General features: G+C 44.0%; 2 protein-coding genes across 2 annotated transcripts in view; one reads left to right on the top strand and one right to left on the bottom strand.

Moving 5' to 3' along the window:
- T265_10306 (hypothetical protein) overlaps window positions 1–9,585 on the top strand; it is a gene marked incomplete at both ends in the record, with an annotated part of 55,973 nt that extends 46,388 nt beyond the window's left edge. The window contains one exon of the mRNA XM_009176635.1: window positions 9,463–9,585. Within this exon, the coding sequence (XP_009174899.1) occupies window positions 9,463–9,585 (123 nt within the window). The remainder of the gene's footprint in view (window positions 1–9,462) is intronic.
- The window catches only part of T265_10305 (hypothetical protein), a gene marked incomplete at both ends in the record, with an annotated part of 13,264 nt that continues 6,588 nt past the window's right edge, over window positions 4,038–10,713 (bottom strand). The window contains one exon of the mRNA XM_009176636.1: window positions 4,038–4,215. Within this exon, the coding sequence (XP_009174900.1) occupies window positions 4,118–4,215 (98 nt within the window). The remainder of the gene's footprint in view (window positions 4,216–10,713) is intronic.

Here is a 10,713-nt window from a genome sequence, read left to right on the forward strand (position 1 = left end):
TTCGTACAACAAATTCCAATAGATCGCCTGTCAGGTTCAGAACTTCGTCCTACTTCTGAGCCAAGCGTTTTCCCTGCCACGGTAGCATTCAATCCGGGCTCAATCCAATCCAGTCGTTGCCCTTTATTCATTCTTGATTGAGTGGTTTTTACTGACTAGGCTGCGTTATCATTGTGCATTCTACCAGTGATGGCCTCCAATTTAAATATTGCATAAACAAGTCTCCTTCCCCTTACACAGAAATCATAGTAAAACAATGGTTCCAGGTAGGAGTGGAGCCAAGCTCTTTGGTCTGACATAATGGTCGAGAAAACAGCAACAGGGAAGACAACCTAAGCACCAAGGAGAAACAATTTTCCAAAAGCAGCGGGACATGATACAGCGGACGCGATGAAATCAGCAACTGAAGAAGAAAGCCAGCCTTTTTTGTCAGTTACACAGGACCTTTAGAAGAACAAAATAGAATACTAACCAGTTGGCTCGGTGGCGTGGCTAAACGTGAGGTCTCTAGCACCTACTGGATCCCTCGACGGATCAGAAACTAATTCTGGCTAGGATGAGGGTATCTGACTGTCTGAAACCATTCAGGACAGCCCCATCGGAGTTGCTTACGGGATTCCATATTAAGGTATCATGCGGAAAACGAATACAGTCTTTCTTCGCCCCCCCTCCGAAACCAAACCATCCATAGTTGGAGACACCCTACTGACAACAAAGTGGACTGCAAAAAGTGAATTATAACCCCAACCAACTCCACATTGATGAGTTTGAAGCGCTCAGAAAGCCTCATGATGAACTTGGTGACGCCGCGTACAAAGCCTGTCAACTGAAGATGGAGAGCGCATTTTCCGGTTCAACATGCTCTATGCATTCTCAATCCATTTATTGCACCAATTTTTTTCAACCATTCTCGCTTGTGTGCTCAAAGGGCAGCACTGGCTTTAGCCACGTTATCAGTGCTCAGTTCCAATTCCCAGACGGCTTTTCTCCGTCGTCACAGGCAAGCGAACCTATAGCAGCGAAACTTAGGCCGGGGGGAGAAAACCGCAGAATTGTATACGTGGTTTGGTCACGTTTCCATAAGGAGGTTCACCACTATTCTCACTGGCTCCAATACACCAGGAGTACAAATTGGTTTTCAACTTTCATAAAAGACTCTCAAGTGGAGCAGAACGGGAGTTGAGAAATAACGGTGAAGAAAGATGGAAGGCGTCAGCAGTCACGTGTTTTCGCTTATGTGCCTTGATGTATGCACCAAATAAGGCGGCATGACTGATGTCACTAAGCGACGACCGGTGTGGCACGAAAGTTTGTGGTTGTATGTGGGCTCGGCTGCTGTCAGGACGCCCAGATATATTCAGGAGGACGATTAAGGTCATCAACTAAAGCGCTTGGTTCAATAGCCTGACCGTAAAGCAGCGGTGATTGGCCTGAGACTACTCGAGTAGACCCAATTGCAAGAAAAGAATTGTCACACTTATTCCAACCTCCAACCTGAAAGGCCAGGAGACTGTTTTCTTGAGAGCTGTATCCAGTGACCACCCTCGCAGAATGGACTCTGTGTATGTTGCACAGATATCCTCCAATATCTCTGAATGGGTTGTTGGGGTAGGCAAACCGGCGCACCACGATTAGGTCCAGTCTCTGCGATGGAGATTGAGTTAATGCTTAATAGTGTATTCGAAGCATTGAACACCGGAACTACGAGGTTCCCATGAGTCTCGCAGTAGTTTTTGAACAGCTGTTGATAAAGTCTTGAAGATAGTGAAATGACTACGTCCCGGCCAACATAGTGCCGTCGCATGTGTAGAGTCATCTGAATATCGTAGCCACTGGCTTAATCACTTGTAAGAAGAAAGTTTAATTGGAAAATGTTGCTTCAGAACTCGAAGGATGCTCCATCCATCAAAACTAAAGTATATGGAATTCATGGTGGATAAGGCTTGACTTCCGCCCGTATTATGGGCGGCTGAAACCGGTAACTCTAGTTGATCCTTAAGACTCACAATATAGTAAGGTTAATTTTCGAGTACCTTCATTAACACTCCCGTTTTGTCCCAAACTTCACTCTACAAGCTCATTTTTCTCAGAGTCGGTGTTAGACTGTCTCTGGCTTTCTGGTACGACCATAAGCGCGTTCGCGGAGGATACAAACACTACGTAACAGGTCTGAGTCGAAGCTGTTGGTGAAATAGGTCGGTATCGGGTAATCTCAAACGCGCTCAGATTTACTTGTGACCTAATAAGTTCACAACCACAGCCAATCAAAGGGTGGGAGAGTTTCTATTTGCCTATGGTCAACCGCGACAATGATCCATTGTTCATGACTGGACACTTTATACAGACAACTACAGATACCACAGACAAACATTTCGTCGACAAAAGCTTGCCTTGCACCGGCAAAGTCTCATTGCCTAGTACCACATAGGAGTTGACCCATGAAACACGGAGGTATCACGAGCCGTCGTTTCAACACGACGAGGAAGTGCCCTGTGTCGTTCCGAATTCGGAAAGAATGTTGCTAGGGTCTCATCGAGGCGTTGGTGATTCCACCATCGGTGAGAAAATTGGTCCCGCAGAGCAGTGGCATACAGCGGTGGAAAGAATATGATCAACGGCAAGACCGACTTGAACGAGAAGCAAACTGAGTTATGTGTTTAGTACAAGTACCCGTACATGAAAGTACTACTCATAGTGAATCGAAGTATCCCTCGCTTTCGTGGTTCTATCAGCCGGTCACCGACAGTGATATCAAGTTCGGAAACCTTCATATTCGGTTATGCAATCCGCCGCTTAGTGCTTTCAGTGTCCTGCACTACCTCTGATTAGCTCAGTTAGACTGTTGCAATCGAAAACTTTCAATTGAGGTTTTGTCCAGTCAATGAAAGCATTCTGTGCTGAAAAACAAATAGAAGCACTCTACAGCTATTTCGTCCATATTTGGAACCGTCTCATGAAACTCCAAAAAGTTTCGAACCAGTGACTTTCCGGCTGACTGACAGTGTGATTAACGAGTACTGAGACAGGACGGAGCCAGTAACTGAAACCACATCACGTGGTCACATTTTGACTATGTGATTTAATACTACTATCCAGCTTCTCGTAGCCGAATGGTCAACTGTTCAACCACTGTCCTGAAAGTCGCGAGTTTGAAACTCACTGAAGTTTCGTGAAATGCGTCCTGCTGATAGCCCCAATGAGGATGAAACTCCTGTACAGGGCTTCTTGACTTTTCAGTAGAGACTGGTTCCACTTACGGGACGGAAATTACAGGATGAAAACTACCAAACCTCTACACAAAACCATCAGGAGTTGAAGATGTCACAATCCACTCCGTCGAATGAATCATGCATCCACTTTTCCGTCGCTACGGCTTGAACCGTTGCGTGCAGATAAAATCACTCAAGTTCGAGGTGAATTAGTGTGGTTACGATAAATGACTGTTTGTTACACTCTTTGTGCGATGACTTTACTCAAGCAACCCAATAGAAAGATCGTACCCATAGATGCCTGTAACTACAGATCAGCGACACCTGATAGGATGTTCCACGTATAAGAATCATCCTCACCAAATTACTTCAGGTAGCTGCATGACTGTCCGCCAAACTCTTCAACCACCATAATCTGATGACTTTCATCGCCGATGGGTTATGACAACCAGTCCCTCACATTCGTTCTTCTATGGCTAAATTATGCCTCGAGCTCAAAACACATGACATCCGAGAAGCAAGAACTAACATGTGGTATGGGCTCAAGTTAGCTCGGTGGCTAAGGCGAGAATTTACTGACCGGAAAACTCGAGCATCTCGACCGCTCTCGTCTAGAATCAGACACCTGATACTATCTCAGCCCTCGTACTTCCTTTGGGTGTCTTTGCAACTAGGCCCCCAAATGGTGCCACTATTTATTTATTTGTGGTTTACTATAAAAATACTATACTGAGCTAAACTCAGCCTACTTAAATACGCCGTGTTTCCCCTCTAAACCAAAATGACTCGTCAGCTAACCAATGGAGAACGTAATCCATACAGAACAAATGCATGTTGATAACAAAAAACGGACGTCATCTATGATGATAATAAACCAGTAGATTGACAAGAGTTAAATTTGTGCTAAATCACTTGCGATACCAAAACTGCTGGGTTCGCATAGACTTGATCTTCTTCTGAAGTTGTAATGTGGCATACAGCAGTGCCTCGGCGGATGGAGGGCAACCTAGATGCAGAGGAATAACAGAGTTAAATCAATTATCCCAGTGTGAAGAGAGACGGGTTAAAACTCAAATGTTGGTGTAAGAAAACATACCACAAAATTGCGTTGAACGAATGACTCCAAACCTATGTTTAGTTATCAAGCAACTGGGTTCTAAGTTCAAGATGACAGCTTTATCAAACCTTGTCACAACTAAGACGAATATAGTATAACTAAAAACAGGAAAAAATACATCTAACTAGGCTACGTGGCACCTGGAACCACTTCTACTGAAAACAGGTCTATCATTGGAACCCTAAGGAAATCCTGGGATATTTCACACAGACACACACACACAGAAGAAGGAGACACACCAAAAGAAGCTGAAGTCAGTAAAAAGTTAAGGAACCAGGATTCAGTTTAGGGTGAAATTTGGGAATGTGGCGCTTACGGTTGAGCATGTTCTTGGTGACCACTTCAGAACCATTCAAAGCCGTTCTCAAACATGCGATCAAAAAGCTGACACAGGTGCGTCTAAGTGAGCAGAAGTGCTCGGACCGTACGCATATCATTTGGGTAACTCTAGGCATAAAATATACAGCTTTCGTTGGGCTGGATGAAGATGCAAAAGGAATTCCAGTGAGAATTGATGTCCTTGAAAACTATATGATTGTCTGAGGAATGGTCTTGAGACTGTCAAAGGACATAACACAAGATTACGGGAGCAGTCAAAGTTCCGTTTGCGAAAGACAATAGTATTGTTGGTTTCTTTATTGCGCTTCTTAAAACCAAATTAAAAAGAAGCTGGTTTGCAGAAAGAAAGCGCTACAAGATACTCAAAGCTCATGGCGATTTCCCTCACTGGTAACGATATGAGACAACCTCTGTGTGACTTCCAATAAGGGAGTACTCACAGACAACAAATGCACAACTGAGGCTTGACATTTGACCAGATATACTAGTCGCAGGTCTACCCTCATTCAAAGTCCAAACTATATTCAGGATATATGAGATACGTATGGCTGATAGCAAGATGACAAAGTGGAAGAAAACACATTCCCATATCACGAAAAATTGCCCAACAATGTACGGGTGCAGCCGTTGCGTAACACACAGAGAAGTTACGCCATAAACGAGTCATAAACGAGTGATTAGTCAGGGATTCGCATTCTCGCTTCCCAAATAAAATTTTATTCAGTTTGGTGTTCAGGCAAGATAAAACAGTAACCCAGCGGAGACGGAGGGCTTTTAGCAATCCAATGAGTAGTATGTTATTCTGATGCTTCTCAGCAATCACGTGATTTTCCTTCTGGACGCTTACATTTGGGTTCTGAATCCGCTCACTACTCACAGCACATTAGTAGCCCCAACTGTAAAGCTGACTGATTTTGGCACGTAAGATGTACATCCGTTTCCTTCTGTAAAGAGTATCTACGCGAACAGAGTGGAAGTACCAATGGCTACAAAAAGAATCATCAGAGAACTAGGGGGATTAAAACCTTTCTGTACATGTCCAGTTGGGTTTTCTTCCTGTAAGCGAAATCATTTTGTACCTAAAAGCGAAGGATCCCGGTGCAGTTGAGTGCGTTTTATCGTTTTAGGGTATCATCAACAGTGTACAGTATGATTAAGCGCCCCCATTCCTTCAACGACAGAATCCATATCCTCATATTACCAACAATTTTAAGTAATTCATAGGGAAGATGAATTCACTAGTCGCGTGAAACTTCCGGCTGATAAATGGTCGTTTGAGGAGCAAGTCGACATATGGTCACATGATGTAGATCCCCTAACTGAAGGACGAATAATACTGTATCCTGTCAAAGTGCGACTTAATCATATTGCGAGCGTGACTGAAATGTTTAGCCTTGAGCTACCAGCCCGGTGGTTGTGAATTCAAATCCCGCTAAAGACTCGTGAGCGGCATGTTGCTAATGATACCAAACAAGGATGAAGCAATTGTACAGTGCCTTTTGGTATTTTGACACAGATTAACTCCACTTACATGAGGAAAACTCAACTGAAAATTTTCAGATTTCATCACGCTATCAACAATTTTGAAAATTGTTTTGTTTTGTACATTTGTAGGCTCTCTTATCGCCTTTCCAGATAAACTGAACTGACATTTCATGATGAAAACCAGCGGGTCGAATAAAGTAATCCAACGGTCGTGAAATGAAGGCGGGTCGAAAAAGTAATCCAACGGTCATGAAATGAAGAAAAACCGCCAGGATTTCTGTACGCGCGTATCCCTCCGACAAAGTATACATCCAAGGATCACCGGGGGAAATACAGCAAAAAAGGAGTAGTTAAAACTGAATCCAAAAATCCGAGTATGCCCACGTGGCAGGGTGGTACACTGAAAGCGGCGGTTTCATCACACGGTCTTAGCCGTGCGAGCCTTTTCTGCGTAGGAGGGCCACCGTTCAATATTTTACCAGCCTTTGGCTCCTGGATAACGCTTTCCTGATAATATTAGAGAACTTGACTTTACGTTGTTGAGTCTTATTTTGTGTAGATGTGCTGGCCCTTAATGCATGTGCCCGTAGTTGGAACATCACCTGTAAGGAACTTGTGCTCTTTCATTCGTACAAAGTAATGTTGTACAAACAAATCTGTTTCCGGAACACGCAGGTATGCTTCGAAACGGAATTCAGGCTCGATAGATCCACACAACCGTTCAATGAGAAGATGCGTACAAACTACTTAAGTATTTCTCTTGAGAAAGGCTTGACAGCTTGTCTAATGTCACGTGTTCATTAGTGGATTCATTACATTTCAACGGTGTAGCTAAATAAATAAACGAATCAGGTACCCCCACATACTGGGAGGAGTAAATTTTGCCCTTCTGGATGCAAGCCCCAAACTCGGATTGTCTGACTAGGTGCTCTCAAAGTTGGGTCCCAGCGGCTTCACTGTTTGCTTACCTTCCCAAGACGAGTACTGGAAGTGGATCATCTACTGCTATACACCAGTGAAGTATTGATTTCCATGCTAGTAAAACTGCTCACGAAAATGATGATGACCGATTGAAGATTTTCATATTCCTATTAGCCCAATGGTCTGTTTGTCCATATGGACTGGAACTATCAATATCGTAACAAACGGTGTCCCAGTTATGGTACAAACCAGTGCTGTCTAGCCCCGTTATGGTCTGTCTGGAACACACGTCTAGTTGGAACAAAACGTCGCAATCACGCGACCAGACAGTCGGTCGATTTCAACTCAAGGTTACATTTCGTTATCCGCCTGTAGGGATTAGAAATAACCGGCCGAAAATCAATAAGTTATGTTCCGAAACCTCAAATAGTTTCGAAAAACTGTCAGCTGTTTTGCAACAAAACTGCGCAAACTGATTGTAATACATCGTCAGTGCGCGTAGGCATGCATTGCTAACTATGTCTAAAACAGTGGAAAAAAGCTGCCAGATCGTCCATTACAATGCATATTGTGGACAGGAAATTTCTTGGGCAAATCGGGCTACCCCCGGGTAACCAATTCTGCGCTGAACCGAGGCTGTGGCGATCAGAATTTGAAACCAGACGTGTGTGTAGGGACACATGGTGTTATCATTTACTCTACCCTGGTAGGATAAAGACGAGAAGATGAGCGACCCACTCGCCCATTCTCTATCACCAGTCTACCCCCACTTTACCCCTGTTCCCACCTTTGACCCTAACTCGTTTGACCTGAAACATCCTTTGTCCGCCTTTCACATACATTTAGTATTGATCTCGGTCTGACGGTGGCCAATCGCTACATCCACAGTTTTTTATCTCTCGTACACATACTTTATTCAGTGGAATAAGACCTCACGAAACTCTGCAAGCTGCCATAATCCTATCAGAATGCGTTTTATTTTTAATGTGACTGTTGAGTTTGTTTCACATTCGAAAAGTGTATTGATATTCAACATTTCAAAGCACTCATCAAATGTCCACGATTCATTAATATCAGACTAGGTTCTTCAGTATTTCGTATCTTGTTCTGATCGGTATCGATCATAGTTACATTGAGTGTTCCTCCCCTGAAAAGTAATTGTCCAACCAATTAGATGCAATTAGTCACACTTTGAGGCAACAAGCAGTTTTATTAGTTCAGATGAAAAATCATCAAAGTCGTGTCTGACAAAGATTATCGTATGATCAGTTGGTAGTGGTTGGTGGATTTGTAAAATTCTCGTTCACTTCACTCCGTCCTTATTGTGTTCTGGTGAATTATGCTGGTGAGTTCACACCAAACGAGGAGGCACTGGGGTTTAACTTCGCTCTTATTAGAGCTCATCCGCTAGCAGGGTGCAAGTGAGGCTGCTGTGCCTCGTAGTTGGTCCTCCTGGTACAGAATCATTGCAGTACACCCCCCCCCGACAAACACTAAACCACTTGTAGAGGTGACTGGGATCAATTCTAAAGAATGCAGTCCACCACGCGTTTTGTCCCAAATTGTGGCTCGTCAGGTAAACGAAACTAACTGACCAAATGACTGTATGGTTACAAATAAACATCTGTCTGTTTAACCCTCATCCACCAACAGGGTCGAAGCAGTTGACTAGGCTGAACATTTGTATCGGATCCCTTGTGAATCCGCTCAACTAGGAATGAAAACGTGACTGTCTTTGCAAACCATTTCTGTCGACGAGTTATAAATAACTGAACCAAACAACGGGTAGAACTTACCCAAATGTGCGCACCGAAAAGGACTAAAAAAGGCTGTACTTCTTAATTCCGGTTGGATATGGCATAAGAGAACAGCGGAACTCTCAGAAGAGAGGGAATGCCGGGAAAGTCACAACAAGGTAAGAAGAGCTTGCAAACAAACGATGGCTCATGAGAAGTAAGCAGACGGGGTAAGACCTGCACTGAGGGCGAAAGACGAGCCGATAATAGTGCGTCAATCACAGGAGAAAAACAAAGAACAACTTTCTGGCGGTGATGGACACAAAAGGGGACAACTGAAGCTAACCAAATGAGGACCAAAGAGTCTGTGCGAGGCCTTGCTGCAGTACATCGTACTTTGAATCCGGGGTGCACATGTTCCCATAATAGACGGGTATTCACCTGGGACGTACTTTATTTCCATGGGAGCAGAACAAAGGCATTCTATGCGGACGGACCACATTTCCGTATACTCAAGGATTTGTCCTCTAACAGTGCAACACTTCTAGCTCATATATACAGTCAATCAGTAGTGTGGTGTTCTGTGCCTTTATTTTGCTTCCATTATAACACAACGTATTTCGTCAATTACATATTTGTTTTTTTTTGTTTGAAGACGAAAAAATACAAAAACGCGCACCTGTACAGTTTCACGCAGTATAAACGTGGTCACGTGTTTCGACTCTCTTCTGATTTCGCTCACGCCTACAGCGGTCATTTCGCGAGCCTCATGTGCTAACTCTGGTATCAAAACATTTCAGACCATCTTCGGAATCTATTATATGCGGGAACTGTTCAGAAGAAGACTTCTGGACCACCATAATTGGATTATTGTTTATTCGCTGACCTGGGCCAACGAAGAACTATTTTAAAGAAAAACAATCATAGTGAGTCTGTTCCATTTGACAACTTTAATAGTGTATATTCAATCTGGCGTTATTATTTTTATTTATTTGCCACACACTCCTGGTAAAGTAACTTATTGGGTAGCCAGACCACTACGGTAGAAATAGAAGACTCTCTCAAAAACGGACGGTCTAGGGAGAAAATCTGCAATTGTGGGAGTTATTGCGACTACAGACCCAACTGCCTAACACTGCCCCACCCGCACAGTTTAAAGACGGGGGTGAAGTCCTCAGTCAGCGCTTGTCCGATCTGTTTGCTTGCATTTGGGAAACGGAGTCTGTCCCAGACAACTGAGGAGCATCGTTGATAGTACCCGTTTTCAAAAAAGGGGCGCGTAGTGAGTGTGGTAACCACAGAGGGATCAGCTTGACCCCGGACGTAACGAGACTGTTGACGTCAATTGTGCTTCGTCGCCTTACGGTGGCTCGCGAGATGCTGACTCGAGAGCAGCAAGCCGGATTTCAGCCTGGTAGGGGTTGCGTTGACCAAATCTCCACACTTCGTCAGGTGCTAGAACAACGCCATACGTGTAAGCGACCCACAATGCTAGTATTCCTGAATTTCTGAGGCGCATTTGACTCCGCTGATCGGTCTGTCCTTCTTGAGACGCTTGCCCACCAAGGAATGCCCCGGAAGTTTGTAAACATAATACGTTCTTTGTATTCTCAGACTCGGATGTGTGAGGGTGTAGGGTGATCTCTCCAAAAGCTTCCGTACACAAAGCGGTGTCTGTCAAGGATGCCCACTTTCTCCATTCCCTTTTAACTTCGTGATCGATGAAATAATGGGACGAATGCTGGAGGGACTCCAAAACTCTGGTGTTCCAGTAGCCTATGACAAAAACCCTGTCGATCTGGAATATGCAGACGATATCGTTCTCATGTTCGAAGAGGAGGAAAAGGCGCAAGTATTCTTGGATGAACTGACCAAAGTCATCCCGTCCTTTGGTATGCACTTTGCA

This window comes from Opisthorchis viverrini, assembly GCF_000715545.1.
Source record: "Opisthorchis viverrini unplaced genomic scaffold opera_v5_353, whole genome shotgun sequence".
In the NCBI taxonomy this organism is placed as follows: domain Eukaryota; kingdom Metazoa; phylum Platyhelminthes; class Trematoda; order Opisthorchiida; family Opisthorchiidae; genus Opisthorchis; species Opisthorchis viverrini.